The sequence below is a fragment of the Triticum dicoccoides genome, chromosome 1B (assembly GCF_002162155.2).
Source record: "Triticum dicoccoides isolate Atlit2015 ecotype Zavitan chromosome 1B, WEW_v2.0, whole genome shotgun sequence".
NCBI classification, from domain to species: domain Eukaryota; kingdom Viridiplantae; phylum Streptophyta; class Magnoliopsida; order Poales; family Poaceae; genus Triticum; species Triticum dicoccoides.
The window spans coordinates 112,487,012-112,514,183 of record NC_041381.1 but is presented as its reverse complement, the minus strand read 5'-3'; the positions used below and the strand labels follow the sequence as shown (position 1 = coordinate 112,514,183).

Sequence of the window (27,172 nt, the reverse complement as noted above, 5' to 3'; positions counted from 1 at the left end):
TTGTGTGGAAACCGTTTTGATGGACACATCAATTATTTCTTCCGATGCTTCTCGCAAAAAAACTCTCCCGTTGCAACGCACGGGCATATGTACTAGTATACATTAAAAAAAACTAACAGACGGCACCTGCAAACATAACTCGCTGCATCCATCAAGTGTGCTTGTCAGGTAATATCATCTCAAGGCTTAACACTAATCTAAAGGAGCAAGAGTATCCAAGGTACATGAACCATGCAAAACCAACCCCAGTTACACTGCAAAATTATCCCATCTAGGACTGCATAGCGTCATCCACATCTGCTTCCCCTTGCACTTCACTGAACATGTACTGGAACTGGACTAATCCATCTGCTAGGAAATGAGAAATAGGATTCAGTCATCTATGTCAAGTAACCATGCTGTACTATTCAGTACGACAATATAGCATTGATGTACAATTCAAACCAAACAATAATTAATCATATGGGGTAACTGTGCTGCCCATAGCTTTGGTCAATGTAATTTGGGCGCTGGTTTATGTATGTTAATTTCAGCTGAACCTTTCATTTTCGAGGAATCCGCAAAAAACTGACTTTATGTGTTATTGGTTTCATTTTGAATGAAATGAAATTGGGAACGTTGGCCCTTAATTCGAAAAAAGAAACATGCTGTCCAAAGAAAATTAGACAAAAAAACTGAACAGAAGCATTGAATGAGGGAGAGAGCTACCACCGAGTGGGAACGGGCAGGCGGTGGCACAGCAGGGGACTCCGAGAGGAGGGGCGCGGGCAGCCTCTTCGTGCAAGAATTTGATCAGGGGAGGAGCCGATGGCTACGCTCTGTAGGAAAAAGAAATCCAATCAGTAGGACTTACAGAGTGGCAGGTGGGTAATTTTCGTGAATGCCCCCACTGCGATGGAAGCTGGGTTCCAGGTGCTGCAAAAAATACAGTATGCCAAAGTCGCTGCATTTGCAGATTCTGGGAGCTGGAAACATGTTTGGTTGGGATTCTGCTGTGGGAAAGCAGAAGCTGGCTGTAAAAGCCGAACCAAGCGGACCCTCAAATGACCAGGGTCATATACCACTGCTTCACATACTAAACTCAAATTAGTATCAGCACACGTGACCATAGAGTATGCTATTTATAGCACCCGATGCAAATAGACACAAAATCCTACCTACGATGACTATCCAGGAACAGGGAACGAAACTCAATTTCTGGATTCTACTTAGTTTTATGGGAATTGCTTCAGTGCACCAGTGCTAGCTGAAACCTTTACGAATTCACAATAAAACAAACCCCCTACAACATAATTATCATATTTAAATAGGGTTTTATCGTCAAATCCTGTGAAAATTATGCCATCCAGATCAGTAAAGCCAAAAGCCCCATCCTGTATTCTGTGCATGCTGGAAGTTTCGATCTTAATCTACTGCACCAACCCTGCACTCTCAGACCACTATAGATGATACTGCCACTAGCTAGATGCCCTCACCGTTCTCACAGATGGAGTTACTTATTTGACAGCCTCGTAACATACATATTTATGGAGAACAAACACAGTTTTCAACGACATTACTTTAAAATTGTTGCAGATATTCAAAAATCAGGATGACAGGCCTTGGGTGCATTTCATGGATTTGAACTGTTGTTTGACCATGAACAGCAAGGTGGAGCAGCCAGTGCTAGTACGAACGTGGAGAAGTTCAGAGAAGCTCATGAGCATTTTAAGCTCATGATTAGCATCACGCAAAGCCATGAAATTGTAAAATGTAAGCTCAGAACAATTAATTAAAATGTATGTGTCGAGAATACTACCTGCGTCATGGGCAACTCAAAGCAGACATAGTTCCAGTAGTCAACTAACTTGTGATCATCAGGTACCACCTCCCTCGCCCTACCCGCACAAAATATTGCATAAGCATCAGCTGCGTACCTGCAGTAAGAATAACTTCTAGTTACTAATCAGACTGAAAAAGAAACACCATTGACAAATACTCCATATCCAACAAATGAATTGAGAGGGCAGCACTCACTTGCCGACGCCACAAAGCTGCGTAATATGGGTCCATTCATTTCCAACATACTGCTTGGACAATTTCTTGATATTGCGTGTCTTCACATGCTGCAACCCTAGAGGAGATAGATACTCCGCCATCTTGTCAGGATCAGCGTTAATTGCAGACCAAGGGTCAGGATAGCGTTCAAAGAAGCCCTCCAACATCCTCTTGACCTACATTAGTTAACAGAGGGGATTGTATTCTTGTATTTAAACTTGAAAATGGTATTGACGGTCAGGGAACTATTTCTTAAAACAAATGGAATACTAATCTAAGTTCAGCGCTACACTTACACAACACAAGACAAGCACGATAAATAAATAGGAACATACAACATGCAACAGGTAAATTTGCCTGTGCAGCAACATGGTTCTCCAAAGATCCATCGAAACGAAACAGCAGTTCTCCTTGTATATATAAACTATAAAATGCATCTGACAATTCCAATTTGGTTATCCTCTGGACTTACAAATAGTGACAAACGGCATGATTGGCCAATTTTATATATGAAATAAGTGGGAACAAAGAACGATCACTAAGATTATTCAATCACTTTTACAGAAACACATGCAAGTTTATTTTGCTTTCATAGCTATCAGAACTCTCATCGGTCAAATTAGTTGGCAGGAATTCAGTTCAATGGTTTTGTTTCCAAAAGTTCATGAGGGAAGACAATTAATCAAACAATCTAGGAGCTTACCTGTATACCCTGTGTTAAGTTGAGGAACATGCAGATGAGCATAACCTTCCACGGGTCAGAGGCGTACTTCTCCTGCAAGAGATTATGAGGAGAGCGTGGCGGTGGTACCAGCTGGTCCAAGGGTACGCGCCGGTATTTGTCTGAGCGCTTCTCAGCAGTGGTAAACACTGGTCGTGGTTTCCTGATCCTCGTCTTCTTCTCAGGGGTTGTCTTTTCTTTTACATTTTGTTTCTTCTGTGAGCCTGAGGTGGAGCTTGAACCTGAATCTTTCTTCTTTGACTTGGACTGCACAGAATTGTTAGCCTTGAAAGCGTTGGAGGTTTCACTCGTAGTGAGCTCAGACAACTCAAATGGTAGATGATCAGTGCTTCTAGAAGGTTGGGGATTGAGATCTTGCCGAGCAGATCTGTAGCAGAACGGATCAAAGGATGCACCAGAAGGCGATGAATAATTGGGACTCTGCTCAGTGCAATTGGAAACCAAATCTTTGGGTGCCAAAAAGCCTTCAGTCAGCGTCTGCTCCTTTGTCATCTCCTTGAAGAGTTCGCATTTGCTGGGAGCACAGACATGGGCCTTCTTGCTGTTACTTTTTTCAATATTGTTAACCTTTGGAGCATCAGTTTCTTGGTCCTGTTCTGGTAGAGCTTTGGTTCCTTGTAGCTGAACACAGCAAGTCCGGCTGGAGTCAAATGGCAATCGTGACTTGCCAGATAGTCTCCTTTGCTTCTTCTCCCTCGTCTTGTTTTCAGGGTTTTCCTTTACTTCTACACTAACTTTCTCTTGTGATCCTGAACCTGAATCTTGCTGCTTTGTCTTGGACGCTAGAGTGGTGTCAGGCCTGGAAACTTCATTTGCAGCGAGCTGAGATGACTCAAATGATGAGTAACCTCGAGGTGGCAACCTGGTCAGACGATCAGGGGTTCTGGGAAGTGGGGGTTTGCGATCTTCGCAGACAGGGTTATAGCGAAACTGGTCAAAGAATGCACTGCAAGGCGATGAATGGTCAGCGTTCTGCTCTGTGCAACTGGCAACAAAATTGCTGAACGGCACAAAGCCTTCGGGCAGCGGCTGCGGCTGCTTTCTTGCCTCCTGGATGAGCTCACGGTTGTTGAGGACACGGACACGGGGTTTCTTGCCATTGCTTTTTTTAATACCCTTGCAGCCATCATTCTCTCCATCTTGTTTTGGTGGAGCTTTGGCTCCATGTGATTGAACACAGCGACTCTGGCCACGGTCAAGTGGTAATGTTGACTTGGCAGATGGTTCATGTCCCCTCCTCTGCTTCTGTTTCTTGGTCACCTTCACCTCCTGCTCCTGGATTGGGGTTTCGGCCGCAACAGATGTAGGAGATGACAGTATCTGCTCTACACGCTTGCGCTCCTTTTTAGTCATCATGGTCATGGCCTCCTCCCCCTGCTCTTCCGCCAGTGTAGGATTTTGAGCAAAAGACAGCGCATCCACCTTCTGCTCCTTACGCATCTTCCTCTTCCCCATCGTCACCGCCACCGCCGCCTCTCCCAACGTTAGAATTTTGGGAGCGGGCGACTGAAGGAATGGCGCAGCGAGTAGGGGCTTAGAGGCATGGCCAGGGTGAAGTGGCAATGGCGAGTTGCCGGATGGCTCCTGCCTTCTCCTCAGCTTCTGTTTCTTCACCTCCTGCTCCTGAATTGTAGTTTCTACAGCAACAGATGTTGAAGGAGGTGACAATATCTGCTCCACGCGCTTGTGCTTTTTCTTTTTTGTCACCATCATGGCCTCCTCCCGCTGCTCCTCTAAGGTAGGATTCTGGGCAAAAGGCAGCGCGTCCACCTTCTCCTCTTTATGCATATTCCTTTTTCTCATCATCGCTGCCGCCTGTTTGAGCGTTAGGATTTCAGGAGCGGCGGCTTGAAGGAATGGGACAGCGAGTGGGTGCTCGGAGACATGACTGTGGTGAAGTGGCAACGGCATGTTGCTGGATGCTTCCAGCCCCATCCTCTGCTTCTGTTTCCTGGTCACCTTCATCTCCTGCTCCTGAATTGGAGTTTCAGTAGCAACAGATGTTGAAGGAGATGAGAATATCTGCTCCACGCACTTGCGCTTTTTCTTCTTCTTCGCCATCATGGCATCCTCCCCATGCTCCTCTAAGGTTGGATTTTGGGCAAAAGGCAGCGCATCCACCTTCTGCTCTTTATGAATCTTCCTTTTCCTCATCATCACCGTGGCCTCTTCCAATGTTAGGATTCCGGGAGCGGGGGACTGAAGGAGTGAGGCAGCTAGTAGGGGCTCAGAGACATGTCCGGGGTGAAGTAGCAATGGCGAACTGTCTAATGGCTCCTGTGATTTGCCGGATGGTTCCTGGCCCCTCCTCCTTTTCTGTTTCTTTATCACATTCACCTCCTGCTCCTGAATCGGGGTTTCAGCAGCAACAGATGTAGAAGGAGATAGCAAAATCTGCTCCACACGCTTGCGCTCCTTCTTCTCCTTCTCCCCTTGCTCCTCTAAGGTAGGATTTGGGGCAAAAGGAAGATTCTGCTCTTTATGCATATTCCTCTTCCTCATCATCGCCGCCGCCTCTGCCAACGTTAGGATTTCGGGAGCGGGGGACTGGAGGAATGAGTTACAGGCATCGCCGGGGTGAAGTGGCAACGGCGAGTTGCCGGATGGCTCCTGCTCCATCCTCCTCTTCCGTTTCTTTGTCACCTTCTCCTCCTGCTGCAAGATTGGGGTTTTAGCGGCGGAGGACAGCATAATCTCCGCGTGCTTGCGCTCCTTCCGCCTTTGCTTCTTCTTCATCGACGCCATCCGGGCCTCCGCCTCCCCCTCCTTCAAATTATATTGTGGGGGAAGGAGCAGCGAGGCCGCCTTCTTCTCCTTACGAATCTTCCTCTCCTTCCTCATCGCCGCCGCCGCCGCCGTCTCTTGCGGGATTGGGGTTCCGGGAGCGGGGGATCGGGCTGGGGTTTGGAGGAACGGGGCGGTAGGGAGGGGTTCGGAGGCATGGGGAGATTGCGACTGAGCCACCCCCTCCTCCAAATTATATTTTGGGGGAAGGAGCAGCGAGGCCGCCTTCTTCTCCTTACAAATCTTCCTCTCCTTCCTCATCGCCGCCGCCGCCGCCATCTCTTGCGGGATTGGGGTTCCGGGAGCGGGGGATTGGGCTGGGGTTTGGAGGAATGGGGCGGTAGGGAGGGGTTCGGAGGCATGGGGAGATTGCGACTGAGCCATCCCCACCTCCACGTGCTTCGGCTTTTTCTTCTTCCGCCGCGTCGCCTCACTCTCTCCCGTCGCCGCCGTCGACATTGGTGCTGCGGGATTCCCCTCCCCCCTCTCGCTCAGAATGCGCGAGTTTCTCCTCTCTTTTTTCTCACTATTGTTCCACAACCCATCCCTGTGTTTTTTCTATATAAGGGGCTCGTCCCTGCGTGTTTTTTCGCTCGTCCCTGCGTGTTAGAGCAACTCCAACGCAACCACCCAAACCAATCCTTGTTCTATCCGCTTTCTGTCTATTTGGGTCGGCCGCGCGGACACCCGTGTTCATTTTTTCATTTGGGGCGGTGGTGCACTCAACGCTCCTCTGCCAACGCGCCTGTGTCAGGACCCCGACTCGATGCCACATCGATCTAGCATGTAACACTTCATATCACTTTGCGGTCTCACGCACGGTATTCTCACGGGTGTCGTTTTACCTTTTCCCGGAACCGTTTGCGCCTTTTGGCACATGTATATGATAGAGTCGCTAGCATCCATATGGTAAAGAGCCCGGGCTGACATGGCTAGTCGTAAACCCAAAGTGGCACAGACTTACAGGGACAGGCATCCATGACCCAACATCGAACGTGTCGGTCAGCAGCAAGTGGACCCGGGCTGTAGTACTGGGCTAGCAGGACTCCGGTAAACCGGGCTGTAGCGGGCTAACAGGACTCCGGTATCCATCGCGTGACATTTCCTCGAAGGGACAGACACAGGAACGAAGAAGGACACATGCCGGTCAGCCTAAGTGTTCCAGAGCAGTAGCAAGCTACCAAGGCTCAATGGAGACACTAGGAGACATTTCCCGGTAAGAGAGGCTACTAAGAATAAACAACTAGATAGTCAGATCCCACACATACCAAGCATTTCAATCATACACACAATATGCTCGATATGTGCAAATACAACAAGGCATCACAACATGACTCTACAACACAAGTACTTTATTTAAGGCTCAGAGAGCCATACATAGCATATACACAAGTACGGGTCATAAGACCCAGCATTCAAGTCATACAGACATACAAGCCAACAGCGGAAGTATCTTGTCTGAGTACAGACAACTAGTGAAATAAAAGGGGCTTGAGAAAGCCTGTCTATGCTACGTGGTCCTTCACAAGCTCAGGATCACCACCTGGGCCTCAGTCTACTCATCGATGTCAACGTCTATGAAGAACCCATCAGAAGGGGTTGCAGCGTCTTCTGAAAAATGTAAATTATAGCAACATGAGTACAAAGGTACCCAGCAAGACTTACATCAGATCCTACATACATGCATATTATCAAGAAGGGTTGGTGGGGTTATTGCAGCAAGCCAGCTTTGACTCTTGGCTAAGCTATCCTACGATACACCAACTTGAAATGGTTTTGCGCACACGAGTCCGCTACTCACCACTTCAATACACCCCCGAGGATCCACCTCCGCCATCCTACGGAAGAGCCATCCTCGGCACTCACGCTTATCTTGAAATTTTTAGCAGTATCCATTTACTTGTCTATGAACTGTATAGGCAATCAAGTAGTCCTTTACCGCGGACGTGGCTATTCGAATAGATTATGTTAACCCTGCAGGGGTGTACTTCTTCATACATGTTTCCACCACTTAGCGTCTGCACACGACATGTGCTCGGCAGACTTCAAGCGAAAGCCGACGTGGGTGTAGACCACGACCTACCTAAACACCTAAGTTTCTAGTCCAGGTTTATCGCCTATCCAGGTTCCATCCGCAGGGAGTCCGGCCGAGGTTTCCCATACGGCCCCGAACGATGTGTACAGGGTTCCCGAGATACCTAACGGGTATCCGGTACACCGTGCCACGTACCTATCGCATCACAGCCCACCCCTACGGTCAGCGCTGTCCACGGCCTCCAGTAGGCTACAAACACCAGAAACTACTTACAACTCCCGGACAGAGGACTAAAGTGAATAAGAAGTCGAGCGGGGTCATATTTCAGGGCCCAATGCATGGTAGTAGCTGTATCTTAAATCACACATACAGATCTCAGTGCTTAAGGTCGGCTTCAATGAAACAACCCACCATGTACTCCTACATGGCCTCTCATCGATACCTTTACCAAATCGTGTTCACCACATCACTCTCATTACCAGCATGATCATTTCACTCTAGACCATCACCCAGATGAACCAGACCTGACACGACTCTAAGCATAGCAGGCATAGCAAGGTAGGAACATCACACACACATGGCTCAATCAACTCCTACACATGCTAGTGGGTTTCATCTAGTTACTGTGGCAATGACAGGTCATGCAGAGGAAATGGGTTCAACTACCGTAGCACACAGCAGTTTGAAACGCGTTGTCTTAATGCAGTAAAAGAGAGCAGGAGCGAGAACATGGGATTGTATCGATATGATCAAATGGTTGGTTGCTTGCCTGATGGGTCGATGCACTGATATTGTTCTTCGTTAGGGTAATCACGGTACTCCTCGGAGGCAGAACCTGCCGCAAAGAACACCGATACACAACCATCACCAAACAATGTGCGACAATATGATGCATGCATGTAACATGGCAATATGAGTGCGTTGGGCTAATGCAAATAAGACCAGATGGGTTTGAACCAATTTGAACCAAAGATTCAATTTTCAAACTCATAAATGGCCCTTTAAAGTGCTTTTTCTTGTTCTGCCCTAAATATCAAGTTAGCTTGTTTAAACATGCATGAAACCAGTACAGATGGATAGATTGGATTTTTCTGATCATTTTTCATATATAAAACTTTGCATTTGGAGTTACAGATTAATTTCTATGATTTTTTGAAGTTTGGGTTATTTTCTGGAATTTATAAATCATTCTGGATTTATTTTAATTCCAGAAAAGGATTACTGCGTCAGCATGAGGTCATGCTGACCTTAGCAAGTCAACAGAACGGTCCAGGTCAAACTGACCAGTGGGTCCCGCATGTCAGTAGTTTAATTAACTAACTAAAATTAGTTTAAACTAATCGGGGTTAATTAGCAGAGGGGGCCCCACTTGTCATTGACTCAACAGAGTCAACCAGGGCCCACCCGTGGTCAAAGTCAGGTCAAACACGCCGGCGTCTAACCGCCGCGAGCCCGACGCGGCGGCGGAAGTGGTTTTGGCCGTTCCGGCCACCAAATGAGGCGCGGAAGGCATCTAAGTGGAGCTAGGGATGAACCGCAGCTCTTGGTGGAGTTAGTTGGGGTCGGGGTGGCCGGAGTCGGCGCCGGCGACGACCTAGGCGGCCGCCGGAGTTCGGGTGGAGACGAACTCGGGGCTAGGGTGTGCGGTGAGGTGCGGGGAGTGCATGGTTAGGGCCTATGCGGCGTGGTGAGTGCGATGGACACCGAGAGGTGGCCGGAGGGTGGCCGGGAGCACGTCGGTGACGAGCTCCACGGAGGTGCGTGCGGGTGAGCTTCGTGTGCTCGCGGTGGTGCACGAGAGCAAGAAAGGGAAGGGGGAGAGGGTAGCCAGGCTCACGGCGATCTCGTGGGAGCAGACGACGCGGTCGGAGACGAGCTGGTGCGGCGACGGCGTTGAAGGGGATCTCCGGCGACGGCGGTTCGGGCGAGGTCCGTGTGGTGGCTTCGGGGCACGCGAGCGCTCGGGGCTCGGCTTGCTCGAAGGAGAGGAGGGTGGCGGAGCTCCTGGACAGAGTGGCGCGGCGTGGAGTTGACGAAGAGCGCGGCTACGGCGAGGGGGTGGCGGCGATGGCGTCGGCCACGGCGTGGAAGGGCGAGGGAGAGGAGCTGGGGGTGAATGGAGGTGTCTGGGGGGTTCGGGGGAGAGAGGGGAAATGATCCACGTCGAGGCTTGATGAGGGGAGCGGCGAGACGGCGAGCAGGTGCATGGCACCCATGCGGTGCTCACCGCTGAGCACCTGCCTGCCTGCCTGGCCGAGCCAAGCAGCTCGCTGGTGCGACAGCTGGGCTGGGCCGGCAGGTGGGCCGGTTAGTAGGCGCCAGGTAAGGGTTTTCCTATTTTTCTGGTTTTGTTTTTATTCTGTAAGTGTGTTGAATTATTAAAAATACCTAAACAACACCTAAAATCACCAAACTGCATCTGGTCCTTAGTTGGAATAATTCCAGCAAGGAACATTTTAGTTTGGAGATATTTGAGCATTTGAAATATTTTATAAATTTTAAATGCCCAAATTCAAATACTTATGAATTAACTCAAAGACCTTAGGATGACCTAGAAAACTGTGCACCACTTTTGGCAGAGGTTCTGAACCAAGACAAAAATGATGGACATTTTAGAAGGGCATTTCAGGTTCATTGAAATTATTTTTAGTAAACCCTAGTTGTTTCAGAGGGGGCTGGGGGTTCTGTCATCCCCATTTCAAATTTCTGATAAAGGAGTAGACATGATGCAACACTCTAATGCATGAACTAGCTAGGGTGTGACAACTCACCCCCACTCAAAAGAATCTCGTCCCGAGATTTAGGTTCCTCCGGAAAGAAGGCGGGGTACTCGAGTCGAAGACGATCCTCCCTTTCCCAAGTGGCTTCCTTCTCAGAATGGTGCGACCATTGAACCTTGAGAAACTTGATATTATGACGTCGAGTGGTACGCTTGGCTTGATCGAGGATACGAACGGGGTACTCTCGATACGTGAGGTTATCTTTAAGATCAAGCGTTTCGTGGTCCACTCCACGGATAGGATCCGAGAAGCAACGCCTGAGTTGAGAAACGTGGAAGACGTCGTGGACTCTGGAGAGATGCGGAGGTAGTTCCAATTGGTAGGCAACTTCTCCTCGTTTAGCGAGAATGTGAAAGGGTCCAATGTAACGAGGAGCCAATTTGCCCTTGATACCGAAGCGATGGGTTCCCTTCAGAGGAGTAACCCGAAGGTAAGCCTTCTCGTCAACCTCAAAATTCATAGTCTTATGTTTTCGGTCGTATTGACTCTTTTGACGAAATTGGGCTGTTTTCAACTTTTCACGAACAATGCGAACTTGCTCTTCTGCTTCCTGGATCATGTCCGGGCCAAAGAATTGTCTTTCCCCGGTCTCTGACCAGTTAAGAGGCATTCGACACCTTCGTCCGTAGAGAACTTCAAAAGGGGCTTTGCCCGAGCTAGATTTGATAGCTGTTGTTATAAGCAAACTCAGCAAATGGAAGGCATTTCTCCCAATCCATTCCGAAAGAGATAACAGAGGCTCGAAGCATGTCTTCTAGAATCTGGTTGACATGTTCTACTTGACCACTTGATTGAGGGTGAAAAGCAGTGCTAAAGGAAAGGCGGGTTCCCATGGCATTTTGGAAACTTTCCCAAAATCGAGAGGTGAAAAGACTTCCTCGATCCGAGTTAATTTCCAATGGGACACCATGGAGAGACACTATTCGGGAGATGTATAAGTCGGCTAATTGACTAGCGGTTATACTCTCGCGAACAGGTAAGAAATGGGATACTTTGGAAAGACGATCGACAACGACAAAGATAGCATTATTCCCTCTCTTGGTCCTGGGAAATCCGGTGATGAAATCCATACCAATTTTATCCCATTTCCATTCAGGAATAGCTAAGGGTTGAAGGGTGCCAGCAGGCCGTTGATGCTCTGCTTTTACACGACGACAGACGTTGCAACTAGCAACGAACTAAGCAATGTCTCTCTTCATCCTAGTCCACCAGAACCTCTGGCGTAGGTCCTGATACATCTTGGTACTACCGGGATGAATGGTGAGAGGAGATTCATGAGCCTCCTTAAGGATCAACTGCCGTAGATGCTGGTTCTTGGGAACCACTAAACGGTTCTCAAAATACACAACACCATGATCATTTGTGGACAAACATCTAGCAACTCCGCTAGCAATGTTCTCCTTGATCCTAGATATTCCTTTATCTCGCTTTTGGGCAGCGATGATTTGATCCGTAAGAGTAGGTTTCGCCACTAAGGTGGAAAGAAATCCTCGAGGAACAATGTGAAGGTTAAGCTTCCGAAATTCCTCATGGAGAAGTGGTTGACTTTGTTGTAACATTAGATTGTTACAATAAGATTTACGACTTAGCGCATCAGCCATGACGTTGGCTTTTCCTGGGGTGTAAGTTATTCCTAAGTCGAAATCTGTGATCAACTCGACCCAACGTCTTTGCCTGAGATTCAAATCTGGTTGGGTGAAGATGTACTTCAGACTTTGGTGATCGGTGAAAATTTCGCAACGATTACCGAGGAGGTAATGTTGCCAGGTTTTAAGTGCATAGACTACGGTTGCAAGCTCTAGATCATGAGTAGGATAATTCTCCTCATGTGGGTGCAATTGCCGTGAAGCGTAAGCAATTACGTGTCGATCTTGCATGAGAATGCAACCTAGTCCTTGTCGCGAGGCGTCGCAATAGATAACAAAATCCTTAGAGAAATTTGGTGGTACCAATACGTGAGCAGATGTCAGGCGTCTTTTCAGTTCCTGAAAGCTGTGCTCACATTGTGGGGTCCACTCGAACTTTTTATCTTTCTTGAGGAGTTCAGTTAGAGGTTTTGCAACTTTGGAGAAGTTCTCGACAAAGCGGCGACAATAGCTCGCTAAGCCAAGGAAACTCCGAACTTGCTTGACCGATTCAGGTGGAGTCCAGTTAAGGACGGCTTGAACTCGCTCGGGATTGACAGCAATACCTTTACCAGAAATTACATGTCCTAGATAGGTCACTTCTGGCAACCAAAATTCGCATTTTGAAAATTTGGCATAAAGGCGATGCTCTCGAAGTTTCATCAACACTAGCCTTAGATGTTCGGCATGTTCTTCCTCGTCCTTGGAGTAGATGAGTATATCATCAAGGTAGACCACGACGAATTTATCCAAATACTCCATGAAGATTGAGTTCATTAACCGAGAGAAAGTGGCTGGGGCATTGGTTAAACCGAAGGACATGATGGTGTACTCGTATTGGCCATAACGAGTAACAAAAGCCGTTTTAGGAATGTCCCCGTTCCGGATTTTGATTTGATGGTAGCCCAACCTCAAATCCATTTTAGAGAAGACTGAGGATCCAGCGAGCTGATCATACAGGTCGTTGATCCTGGGGAGCGGATACTTGTTCTTAATTGTGACCAGGTTGACTGGTCGATAATCTACAACCATCTGGTCCGTACCATCCTTCTTCTTGACGAAGAGGACGGGGCAAGCCCATGGAGATGAACTAGGTCGGATGAAACCCTTCTTCAAGGACTCATCGAGTTGTTTCTTGAGCTCGGCTAGTTCTAGTGGTGCCATCTTATAGGGTCTTCTAGCAATCCGAACAGTTCCTGGAATGAGATCTATTACGAACTCAACATCCCTGTCAGGTGGAACACCTGGCAATTCCTCTGGAAAGACATCCAGAAAGTCACGGACTACCGAAACATCCTCAAGGTCTAGCAAAGGACTGGCGTTAAGCGAATATAGCTGTCGCTTGGCTATTCGGGGTCAAGACATTGACTATCTTCCCCGAAGGATGGGTGAGTTGAACAGTCCTAGAGAAGCAATCAATTTTGGCATGATGGGCTGACATCCAGTCCATCCCCAAGATGATATTAATATCCGAAGATTTGAGAGCTATTAAAGATGCGAGAAAAACAAGTCTGTCGACTTGAATTTCATTACCATGGCTTACTCTAGAAGTTTGTCATTTGGATCCCGGGGTTTGAATTACCATAGAGGTGGGCATCTCACAGAATGTGGTGTTATGCAGTCGAGCATAGCTCTCGGATATAAATGAATGAGATGCTCCTGTATCGAAAAGAACAGATGCCGGGTGGCAATTAACAAGAGCGTACCAAGAACGACGTTGGGATCCTCTTGAGCTTCTTCGGCAGAGATAGAGATGACATGGCCACGTGCAGCAGTGGCCGGCTTAGCGTGGAACACTTTCCCTGTCGGCTTGCCACGGCCAACAGCTTTTGCAGATTGATTGGGGTTGGTCTGGGGGCACTCATGCAGATAGTGGCCCGATTCCCCACACTTAAAGCAGGTCACAGAGCTGGTACATGGAGGAGTACTGTTGGTTGGACCACCATAGGGCTTGGTTGGTGCAAACTGTTGAGCGGGGCGAGGCGTCTGGAAGGATGGCCTCGGTGTGAACCTGGGTGGCAGGGCAGTGTTAGGCACCCACACGCGGCGCTTCTGAGGACCAGCACCGGATGAGGAACCCATATCACGGCCATGGTTGCGTGTTGCCTCATAGTCAGTCTGACCGGTCTCAGCACTGATGGCTTTGTTAACAAGCTTCTGGAAAGATGTGCACTCATGCAAACGGAGGTCGCGGCGAAGCTCGGGACTAAGTCCCTTACGGAACCTTGCTTGCTTCTTGGCATCAGTGGAAACTTCCTCAGTTGCATATCGTGCAAGGTTACCGAACTCCCTGCTGTAAGCATCCACAGAGAGTCGACCTTGAGTGAAACTGCAGAACTCCTCACGTTTACGGTCCATGAGACCCTCCGGAATGTGATGTTCACGAAAAGCCTCGCTGAATTCAGCCCAAGTAGTGACATGGCCCGCTGGGCGCATAGCTCCATAGTTCTCCCACCATAGACTGGCGGGGCCTTCAAGATGATATGCAGCAAAGGTGACCTTGTCAGCCTCAGCTACTAGCGCAGTATGCAGTTTGTGAGCAATACTGCGAAGCCAGTCATCCGCGTCGAGAGGCTCGACGGAGTGGTGGAAAGTGGGTGGATGTAACTTGATGAAATCACTAAGTGACACCAAGTTATTCCGCTGATGGTGTGCCGTGTTTTGCTCGATGCGCTCCAACAAACGGTTAGTCTCCCGCTTGTTTCTCTCGGCTTCCAGCATAACTTCGGCCAGAGAGGGAGGGTGAGGCAGGTTTGCATTCCTGACTTCACTGCCTTCGGCCTGCTCTTGGGGAGCAGGGTTATTGCGCGTGTTGACCATCCTAGGTAAACAAGACAATGATTTAGTCCAAAATGATAGGATTTGACATAGAAATGTAGAGCGTAAGGAATAACTCGGAATGCAAGATGATCATCCGTATGACATGATAGATACAGAAACTGCTTCTTTTATTCCATCGTCATACACACCATACAAAGTTTAGTACAGAACCAAACCAAGTACTACTATGGTGAAAAGAGGATTACATCTCATCGGAGGCACTCCGAGCTCCTATACATTATTTTTCTACACCTCCGGAAGGCGGTACAAGCTAGGCCATATCCCACGAGTCATGCAGGACGGTGGACGATACAGCTAGTACGAAACTAGTGATACTACTACTAACTCAGACCGATCCGTAGTAGTCCTCATAGAAGTCACCTCCATAGCTTGGAAGCTCAACATGATCATCCGGAAACAGTCGGTCCCGCGGAGGTTGTGGACCATAGGGGCTAGGATGAGGTCTTGGACCAATGAACGGTGGCCTGCGGGGACCACGAGGTGGGGTGATGCCTCCTACATCACGCCAATCCATCACGTCTGGCAGAGAAGATCTCACAGGATAGAGATCTCTCATATCCATATATCCCGCTTGCACGGCCGGTGCAAACCGAGTCAACGTGGCCCAATGATCGGCACGAGTATTGAAAAGCTCTAGCCTCAAGGCCCGATTTTCACGGTCCTTGTCTTCAAGCAACTGAGCAGTGGTGCGGATCCGTGAATCCTCCTGAGTGGAGTCAGCATAGATAGCCTGGAGATAACCTTGTGCTCCTGGAAGTGATGCTGGCATATACCGGAAGTCAGAGTCCCGAAATAGACCAGTCCTGACTCGCATGATGGTCATCATAGAGTAGGCAGCATCCTGCACAGCCATCTCAATAGTAACCCCGAGTCCATAGGAGCAGTGAAGGGGCTCGGTGGATCCGGGATAAGATGGAAATATCCTGACAGTGCAAAGATATTGACTTTGATTAAAGTCTCGGAATTGCTCTTCGACCGTGTACTCAGGATACCAACGGTATCCAGCCTCAGTCATTACCCTGACCAACATGGCAGTATGGCCGGGTACATCTAGGCATCGAGTCAAGCGAACCACTTGATTCTGAGGACGGGTCGCCATCTGGAACAAGATAACACAAGACATTAAGATTCCTAGCAGAAATTGGACAGCATAACGGCTGTAAATGCTCAAAAAGGATTTTGAGGCATTTGACAAAGAATTGCATAGACACTCAACAACATCATATCAAGGTTCTGGGTCCATCTTAGCAACATAATGGGGTAATAGAGCTGAACTAGGATTGTATCCATCAAACCTATAAGGTACTACTGATTAGTAACATGTGAACCTGATAGAGAGAAGAGATCCTAATTCCTTAACCCCCGGTAGAAGAATGAACTGACTCAGATCAGAATGTCATGAGATAAAGGAGTAAAAAGAGCCTTACATTCCATCCCACAAACAATTCCCCTACATATAACTAAAGCATTTCTAGACTCAACATCGACCAGTTTGGCTTGGAGAACCTACAGGCAGTCCGGCTCTGATGCCAACGCTGTTAGGACCCCGACTCGATGCCACATCGATCTAGCATGTAACACTTCATATCACTTTGCGGCCTCACGCACGGTATCCCCACGAGTGTCGCCTTACCTGGCCCGGGACCGTTTGCGCCTTTTGGCTCACGTATATGATAGTGCCGCTAGCATCCATATGACAAAGAGCCCGGGCTGACATGGCTAGTCGTGAACCCAAAGTGGCACTAACTTACAGGGACAGGCATCCATGACCCAGCATCGAACATGTCAGTCATCAGCGAGTGAATCCAGGCTATAGCACTGGGCTAGCAGGACTCCGGTGAACCGGGCTGTAGCGGGCTAACAGGACTCCGGTATTCATTGCGTGACATTTCCCCGAAGGGACAGACACAGGAACGAAGAAGGACACATGCCGGCCAGCCTAAGTGTTCCGGAGCAGTAGCAAGCTACCATGGCTCAGTGGAGACACTAGGAGACATTTCCCGGTAAGAGAGGCTACTAAGGATAAACAACTAGATAGTCAGATCCCACACATACCAAGCATTTCAATAACATACACACAATATGCTCGATATGTGCAAATACAACATGGCATCACAACATGACTCTATGACTCAAGTATTTATTCAATAGGCTCCGAGGAGCGAGATATTACAAACATGGGTCTCATGACCCAACACTCAGAGCATACAAGTCAAAGCACATGCGGAAGCTAAACATGTCTGGGTACAGACATCTATAAATGAAAAAGGCTGAGAAGCCTGACTATCTACCAGATCCTGCCGAGGGCACAAGATCGTAGCTGAGGTAACAAGCTAAACGTCGAAGTCCACGTGGATCTACTAGTGAGACTGAAGTCTCTCTGTAAAAACATTAATTAAGCAACGTGAGTACAAATGTACCCAGCAAGACTTACATCAGATCTAACTACATATGCATCATTATCAACAAGGGGATGGTGGGGTTTAACTGCAGCAAGCCAGCTTTGACTCGGTGGCTATCCTGAACTACGACTGCAAGTAACTCTTTTGAGGTGGCGCACACGAGTCCACATATTCACCATATCAATACACCACTATGGATCCGCTCCCGTCTCCCTACGAGAACGCCATCCATAGCACTCACGCTTATCTTGCGCATTTTAGGGTATCCAATTTCACTTGTCTATGAACTGTACAGGCAACCCAGAAGTCCTTTTCCGCGGACACGGCTATTCAAATAGATGATGTTAACCCTGCAGGGGTGTACTTCTTCACACACGCTCTCACCACTTACTGCCGTTTACACGACATGTACTCGGCAACCTTCAAGAGGAAGCCTAGCGAGGGTGTCGGCCACGACCTGACTAACCACACAAGTCTCTCGTCCAGGTTTATCGCCTATTCGGGTTCCATCCGCAAGGAGATCCGGCCGGGGTGTCGCTCACGGCCCCAAACGATGTGTGCAGGGTTCCCAAGCCCACCATCCGGGTGCCACTTGGTACACCGGGCCACTGTGCCTAGTCTGTCCCAAGCCCACCTGTACCGGGTGCCACTTGGTAGACTACTAACACTACCTACAAACACCAGAAACTAGTTGCAACTCCTAGACAGAGATCAAGTTGATTAATAAGTCGAGAGAGCTTGGAGCGCCCGGAGCCCAATGTGTGGTAGTAACTGATCATGGATCACAAACACAGAACTCAGTTCCTGAGGACGGCTGCAATGAGACAACCCACCATGTACTCCTACATGGCCTCTCACCGCTACCTTTACCAAATTGTGTTCACACACTTAGCTTTCAACAGTAGGACATGTTCACACACCTCTGATTCATCCCTGATGAATCAGACCTGACACAACTCTAAGCAATAGCAGGCATGACAAACAAGCATGAATGAGTAGGCACATCAGGGCTCAAACAACTCCTACTCATGCTAGTGGGTTTCATCTATTTACTGTGGCAATGACAGGTCATGCAGAGGATAAAGGGGTTCAGCTACCGCATCAAGTAACAGATGAATCGTTGTTGTCCTAATGCAGTAAAAGAGAGCAGGAGCGAGAGAGTGGGATTTTATCGGAATGAACAAGGGGTTTTGCTTGCCTGGCACTTCCGAAGATAATATAGTTCTTCATTGGTGTCATCGAACTCATCGTCGGGATACGCCTACCGAGAGGGGACAAATACCGGCAACAGAGAAGGAAACACAATCAATGCAATGCACAATATGATGCATGAATGTGACATGGCAATATGCTGTGGTTTGTGCTAATGCATCTAAAACCAGATTAAATGAAGTTGGTTTGAATCCAAGATTCAAATTCAAACTCCACATGTGGTTATTTAAATGCCATTAATTGAATTGTCCTAAACAGTAGTCATAAGTTGTTCTAACATGCATGAAAATGGTACAAATGGATAGATTGGATTTTTCTGATCATTTTTCATATATAATTTGTTTCATTTGGAGTTACGGTTGATTTTATATGAATTTTACAAGTTTTAAACATTTTCTGAAAATAATAAATCATTTAAGATTTATTTAAATTCCAGAAAGGAATTATTGCGTCAGCATGACCTCATAGTGACGTCAGCAGGTCAAAGGCGCCAGCCCAGGTCAAACCTGACGGCTGGGACCCACGGGTCAGTGTAACAGGGCTGGTTTGGGTGGATGACATGTGGGACCAGGTCAACGCTGACTTGGTCAAAGTCAAAGCTGACACGTGGGGTCCGCTGGGTTAACACTAACCTAAACAGAAATTAAACTAACCTAAACAGGCACGGGGGCCCACATGGCAGTGGCTCTGGGGGGGGGGTTACGGGGTCATTAGTGCTAACTAAACTGGGATTAGGCCGACGGCTCGTCGCCGGCGAGGTCAGTGGCGGCGGAGCGCGTCGGGTTTCGCCCACAGGCGACCATTTGGACGGCGGTTTGGTGCTACGCGTAGCTGGGGGTCGCGCGCATCTGGTAGTGCAAGTGGGAGAAGCTGGGGTGGTCTGAGTCGACGGCGGCGAGCACGAGTGCGGCGGCCGGAGTTTGGGTGGTGGCGGGTTTGGCGCTACGGGCGGTGGTTTGGCGCGCTGGGGGCACTAGGGAGGAGCTCTTGCTCGTTCGCATCCAAAGGAACGGACGGGAGGCCGCGAGGTGGCCGGAGTTGAGCACGGCGTCCACCTCGGCGGCGGCCGGAGCTCGGGCGAGCTCGGGGTCTATGTTAGGGAGCACGGCAGGAGGAGCTGGTGCATGCGTTCGGCTCCTAGGAGCACGGTGAGAACGGCGACACGCTCAAAAACGGGCGGAGGCAGCTCTGGCCACGGCAGCGACATGGCACGGCGGCGGCGAGATTCGGGCACGGCGGAAGAGGCGGCTAGAGGGCGGGAACGAGCTCTAGGAGGAGGGGAAAAGGCGGCGGGGCTCACAGTGGATCGAACGGAGGGGTCGGCGAGCTCGGGGAAGCTTCTGCGATGGCGAATTGACGGCGGCGATCTCCGGGCACCAAAGATGAAGACGGCGACGCTCCGGTCGACTGGGGCCTCCTCTGGTCGCATGCGTCAGGTGTGTAGCTCCACGGGGTCGGGATGGAGCTCAGGGATGCGGAGAGGGAGCGAGGGGGTGGCTGTGGCCGCGGCGAACGGCGTCGGTGGCGATGAGCTCCGCTCGGGTAGAGAGGGAGAGAGAGCAGAGGAGAGGATGGGGACGAGAGAGTGAGCGAGGGGTTCCAGAAGGGGTGCGTGGTGTCGTCCAGACACGTCGGGGCAGCGGTGTGAAGCAGGAGGTGGCGCGCGCGTGCCCACGCGCGGCGACCACACGCCCTCCTGCCTACTAGCAGGAGGTTGAAGACGGTGGGGGCGACTGCTGGGCTGGTCCAGCAGTGCTGGGCCGCAGCTGGGCTGCCAGGTAGGTCCAGGTAAGCGACATGTAGGTCTTCTGCTCTTTTATTGTTTTTCTGTTTCTGTTTTTTAATCATTTGCCACTGTTTTGAATTTAAAACAATTCAAACAATGCCAAAAACTCCTCTGAATATTTTTATTTTGCTGGATGGACTTTTCCAAAAGCTCATAAAAATATTTCAGGGGTATTTGAAATTATATTCTAATTATATGAACATAATTCAAATTCAAATAGCTAATGATTTAAATTCAAAGTCCCAAAATAAATCCTTTTAAAATGTTCATTCTTTTTGGTTTGGATCAAAACCCTTGCCAAAATATTAAACATCTATGAAGAGCATTTTGGAAACAATGAATGAGATTTTAGGGTTTTTGCCCAACTTTTATTTAAATTCCGAGGCTTTCAGAATTCCTCAATTCAAGTTTCAGAAATTTAAACATGATGCTAGCAAAATTCGAACACTAGGCAGCACCAGAAGCTAGGGATGTGACAACTCGCCCCCACTAAACAAGAATCTCGTCCCGAGATTCGAGACATGAGGTAAGATGAAGGGGGACGCAAACTAACACAATCTTCACGATCCAGGTTGCACTTCATAGGGGCGTTGATTCGATCACCATCTTTGTCTCGTCGTCTTGCTCTAAGAACTCCAACTAACATGTCAAGAAGAGGAAAGGAAAACTCTAGAAGAATTAATCTTCTCGAAGATCGAACAACTCAGGATTAACTCACGGAATGAGACATAGCAACCTCTCTCAAGCCGAGTCACGAGGCACACATCTAGAGGGATGGAGTGGAACAGATGAAGAGGGTTCACTAGGTAGACAACAATTCCACGCTTAAAAGGGTGGTGAACGGTTGTCAACATAGTGAGGAGTTGAGTTGCCATGATGCCACAGTGGAACATCCTGGAGGAGGGTGATTCGTAGATTATTACCTTAAGTGGCAAAAAGAATTACCTTTGATATAGAGATCATTGAGACTCTCTATACCAGCCTAGGGCAAATCTCGAGCGGTCGTTTGGAGGAGTTCGGTAGAATGGCATACTCGGATTAGAATGGATGATGTGGATTACCTTGTTGAGAACAACACAAGGAATGATTTTGCTTGCGCTTGTTCTCAAAAACTTGAGCATTTCCATATTCATCAAGGTTTTACCAATATCCGAGTCAAGGATCCTGGCAACACATCATACTACCATGATGAACAACAATGGACGATGCAGATGCAAAGGAGGATAACACTTCTCAAATTTCACCTTAGCAAGGCCAAGGAAACAAAATCTGGATGATTGACCGAGAGACATTTAGCACTCCGCTTCTAATGTTCTCCTTGATGTGTTAGCGTAATCCATAGATAATTATGGTTGATATTTAGACATCAAGTAAAAGGTCGGACTTCGGGAACACAAAAATCCATAAGGAACAACTAGGGAGTAGATCCTACGAAATCCTTATGGGGAGGTGGCCAACTTCCTCAATCAAGATACTACAACAAGAGGTCTTCCGGTTGGGTGTGTTGGCCACGACATCCACTTTACCGGGTTACAGAGAGACCATTATTATAGTTCTTGGGAAACGTTCCAACCATCATATCTGCCTGAGATTCAGATCTGGTTGGTGTTAGAATAATCCAGACTCATCAAGTCTAGGAAGAAAAATGAAAGTTTGCAACACAAATTGACGAGATGACGTTGCGAGATTCTCGGGAGATGAACTACGATAGCAAGCTCCAAAACATGAGCTGGTTCTGCTACACACGTGTGAACACGCTGTCCCAGACAAACATGATCACATGGTAGTCTTACAATAAAACACTACCGAGTTCTGGTGGGAAACCATCATTGCGGATAACGAAGTCCTTGTATAAGCCCGGGTTAGCTCTTATGAAGGAATTCCTTTTCCTGGAACAAATCAGTCAGTGGCTTGGTGTGCTAGGGACACATATAGAATGAAGGTTGCAAGTCTCCACACCACAGAATACTTCGCACGTATGCATGAATAACTTGGGATGATTCCAAAGGACGCAAAAACAAACTTTCTCGAATTCACGGCGGCAACTTACATCAAATGCACGTGAATCAAAGGAAGTCACTTCTTTCATCCAACATATACTTCATGAACGGGGCATGAAGAAAATGCTTATACAAGTTTCCAACACTAGCTTATTGTTCAACAAAATCATGGAGGAGATAGGGATGTTGTCAATGGACTCAACAACAATTTATTGAGATTTCCATATAAATGGAATTCCATAATTATGTGAACAAGGTGATAGTATTGGTCAGACCCAAAAGACATAATGGTGTATGCTCGAGGAATCAACCACGAGTAAGACAACATTACGAACATCGTTGGTTCTGATTTGATTTGAGGATAGCCCACACTCAAACCAAAGTTTTGGTTAGGACGATAGGTCCAGCAATTGACCATGAGGATCAACCAATGAAGATATCATCTTTCTTCAAAACACACCAACACCAGGATATCCCTTTGGAATGAACTGAGTCAGACAAGCTTTTATCTTCCAACTCTCCAAGTTGTTGTTTAGTTTATCCAACTAGCTCAGGGTATCCAACACGGATTCTTGGAGAAAGGGTGGTTTACAGGAATAAACCAACTTGATCACGAACTCAACATAGCGGTCAGGTGACAACCTGGTGATACTACCGAGAAGATATTCGGAAAATCATGAACCACCGATATGCTACTAAGCTCGAGAACAATCTTGCTTTTCAGGGCAAAATGATATGATCAAAAGAGCGAGGGATTGGCACAATCCTAACTCATTGATCGAAGGGTGCACCGGAAATAAGGGCTAGGTAGCACGATTAGTCTTATAATGATAATTCAATAATCAGCACGCTAAGAATGAGGTTGTTGTCCATTTAACTACCAAGCAACAGAGTTGCTAGGCGTATAGGTTTCACACATCACGATTCACTTGTCAGCAGTCCGGTTGCAACAACACGAGAACCGAGAAATGAATAATGATGGAGAGAGTATCACTGTATCAAGAGTTCATAGGATGGTGTGCAATTCCCATGATATTATTGATATAAAGATGGTAATACTCCAAGGTGGAGCAGAATAAAAGCTGGATTAGTATTTGATCTGCGGAGCACAACTGCTTTGACCCAATCTTCGATAGGGATGAGGTACTGGAGTTTGTTTCTCCTAGTCATTCTGGAATAGAATGGTTGATGGACCACAAGAGTAATAGGCATCGATGAACGAATGCACACATACTCTTGACTATCGAATGATAGACGAAGGTCAGAAAACAACTAAGGAGGGACAACCCAAACAAACATATGATTTTCTGAGTTGTGGATGCATGGACTAGCATGTCGAACGAGTTCAACATATTTCTTCCGGATAACCCATGCAGAAAGGTTGAACTGGCAGTCACAATATAGAATGGAGAACTCATCAAGAGCACTCTGGTTGTGATCTTTCGGTTCAACGAGGAACTTTTGCCATAAATAGTTCATGGTATTGGAAGAAGGAAATACCACGGACCTCGAGGACTATCGCAAAGGTTACTAATATCTTAAAGGAACTAGCAAATACTAACAACACGAAGTAGGGTGAATCTTGGGTTCAAAACCCAGGAGTAGAATGCCTACTAACTAGGTGGCATCATGGGATGCTTTCGAGAATGATGGCCAGAATCATCACACTGGGAACACAAAGCATGGCTGGATTACTAGGTGATACTCTAGGTACCTAGGGTCATAATAATAACTCCAACATATACGTCGAGGCAATAGAGTACCTCAACTCACTGATTAGTGTGCTTAATCTAGCCCAAAAGGACATCAGGAACGGGAGGAAGGGATTTGCAAATGCATCAGACTGTTTAGAAACCTGGGATGACTCGGGCAGCATAACGACTGTAAATGCTCGAAAGATTGGATACATGCTACAAAAATGGTGGCATAGCCACTCAGAGGCACAATATCAAGGTTTCGAGATCAACAGTTAACATACAGAGGTAGTAGAAGCTGAACTGAGGCTTGAATCACCAATCTTATAAGTCTACGGATTAGTAACACGTGATCCTGATAGAAAGATGAGAAAGCCTAGTTCCTTAACCCCGTAGGAAAGTTAAGATGACTCAGATCAGAAGGCATAAGGTATAAGGAGTAAAAAGAGCCTTACGTTCCATCCCACAATCAATTCCCTTATATAACTAAAGCATTTCTAGACTCAACTTCGACCAGTTTGGCTTGGTAATCCTACAGGCAGTCAGGCTTTGATACCAAAGCTGTCAGGACCCCGATCCTGAGTCACACCGATCTAGCATGTAACACATCATATCACTTTGCGGCCTCACGCACGGTATTCCCACGGGTGCCACCTTACCTGGCCCGGGACCGTTTGCGTCTTTTGGCTCACGTATATGATAGTGCCGCTAGCATCCATATGACAAAGAACCCGGGCTGACATGGCTAGTCATGAACCCAAAGTGGCACTAACTTCCAGGGACAGGCATCCATGACCCAGCATCGAACGTGTCGGTCATCAGCGAGTGAATCCAGGCTGTAGCACTGGGCTAGCAGGACTCCGGTGAACCGGGCTGTAGCGGGCTAACAGGACTCCGGTATTCATCACGTGACATTTCCCCGAAGGGACAGACACAGGAACGAAGAAGGACACATGCCGGCCAGCCTAAGTGTTCCGGAGCAGTAGCAAGCTACCATGGCTCAGTGGAAACACTAGGAGACATTTCCCGGTAAGAGAGGCTACTAAGGATAAACAACTAGATAGTCAGATCCCACACATACCAAGCATTTCAATAACATACACACAATATGCTCGATATGTGCAAATACAACATGGCATCACAACATGACTCTACGACTCAAGTATTTATTCAATAGGCTCCGAGGAGCGAGATATTACAAACATGGGTCTCATGACCCAACACTCAGAGCATACAAGTCAAAGCACATGCGGAAGCTAAACATGTCTGGGTACAGACATCTACAAATGAAAAAGGCTGAGAAGCCTGACTATCTACCAGATCCTGCCGAGGGCACAAGATCGTAGCTGAGGTAACAAGCTAAACGTCGAAGTCCACGTGGATCTACTAGTGAGACTGAAGTCTCTCTGCAAAAACATTAATTAAGCAACGTGAGTACAAATGTACCCAGCAAGACTTACATCAGATCTAACTACATATGCATCATTATCAACAAGGGGATGGTGGGGTTTAACTGCAGCAAGCCAGCTTTGACTCGGTGGCTATCCTGAACTATGACTGCAAGTAACTCTTTTGAGGTGGCGCACACGAGTCCACATATTCACCATATCAATACACCACTATGGATCCGCTCCCGTCTCCCTACGAGAACGCCATCCATAGCACTCACGCTTATCTTGCGCATTTTAGGGTATCCAATTTCACTTGTCTATGAACTGTACAGGCAACCCAGAAGTCCTTTTCCGCGGACACGGCTATTCGAATAGATGATGTTAACCCTACAGGGGTGTACTTCTTCACACACGCTCTCACCACTTACCGCCGTTTACACGACATGTACTCGGCAACCTTCAAGCGGAAGCCCAGCGAGGGTGTCGGCCACGACCTGACTAACCACACAAGTCTCTTGTCCAGGTTTATCACCTATTCGGGTTCCATCTGCAAGGAGATCCGGCCGGGGTGTCGCTCACAGCCCCAACCGATGTGTGCAGGGTTCCCAAGCCCACCATCCGGGTGCCACTTGGTACACCGGGCCACTGTGCCTAGTCTGTCCCAAGCCCACTTGTACCGGGTGCCACTTGGTAGACTACTAACACTACCTACAAACACCAGAAACTAGTTGCAACTCCTGGACAGAGATCAAGTTGATTAATAAGTCGAGAGAGCTTGGAGCGCCCGGAGCCCAATGTGTGGTAGTAACTGATCATGGATCACAAACACAGAACTCAGTTCCTGAGGACGGCTGCAATGATACAACCCACCATGTACTCCTACATGGCCTCTCACCGCTACCTTTACCAAATCGTGTTCACACACTTAGCTTTCAACAGTAGGACATGTTCACACACCTCTGATTCATCCCTGATGAATCAGACCTGACACAACTCTAAACAATAGTAGGCATGACAAACAAGCATGAATGAGTAGGCACATCAGGGCTCAAACAACTCCTACTCATGCTAGTGGGTTTCATCTATTTACTGTGGCAATGACAGGTCATGCAGAGGATAAAGGGGTTCAGCTACCGCATCAAGTAACAGATGAATCGTTGTTGTCCTAATGCAGTAAAAGAGAGCAGGAGCGAGAGAGTGGGATTTTATCGAAATGAACAAGGGGGTTTTGCTTGCCTGGCACTTCTGAAGATAATATAGTTCTTCATTGGTGTCATCGAACTCATCATCGGGATACGCCTACCGAGAGGGGACAAATACCGGCAACAGAGAAGGAAACACAATCAATGCAATGCACAATATGATGCATGAATGTGACATGGCAATATGCTGTGGTTTGTGCTAATGCATCTAAAACCAGATTAAATGAAGTTGGTTTGAATCCAAGATTCAAATTCAAACTCCACATGTGGTTATTTAAATGCCATTAATTGAATTGTCCTAAACAGTAGCCATAAGTTGTTCTGACATGCATGAAAATGGTACAGATGGATAGATTGGATTTTTCTGATCATTTTTCATATATAATTTGTTTCATTTGGAGTTACGGTTGATTTTATATGAATTTTACAAGTTTTAAACATTTTCTGAAAATAATAAATCATTTAAGATTTATTTAAATTCCAGAAAGGAATTATTGCGTCAGCATGACCTCATAGTGACGTCAGCAGGTCAAAGGCGCCAGCCCAGGTCAAACCTGACGGCTGGGACCCACGGGTTAGTGTAACAGGGCTGGTTTGGGTGGATGACATGTGGGACCAGGTCAACGCTGACTTGGTCAAAG

At 47.6% G+C, this 27,172-nt stretch overlaps 1 protein-coding gene across 4 annotated transcripts; it reads right to left on the bottom strand.

The window, feature by feature from the left end:
• On the bottom strand, positions 1–6,079 carry LOC119322468 (microtubule-associated protein futsch-like). Of its 4 annotated transcripts, none has more exons than XM_037595960.1 (5): positions 2,741–6,079; positions 2,017–2,213; positions 1,799–1,916; positions 709–818; positions 1–351 (listed from the first exon to the last, which is right to left on the bottom strand). In XM_037595960.1, the coding sequence occupies exons 1-5, from the start codon at positions 6,020–6,022 to the stop codon at positions 315–317; spliced, it is 3,744 nt and encodes a 1,247-aa protein (XP_037451857.1). In that variant the 5' UTR covers positions 6,023–6,079; the 3' UTR covers positions 1–314. The 4 variants fall into 4 exon arrangements, with proteins under 4 accessions (XP_037451857.1, XP_037451865.1, XP_037451862.1 ...); XM_037595968.1 differs by having other exon boundaries at positions 1–348; XM_037595965.1 differs by having other exon boundaries at positions 1–348; positions 712–818.
• Between the last annotated feature and the right edge of the window lie 21,093 nt (positions 6,080–27,172).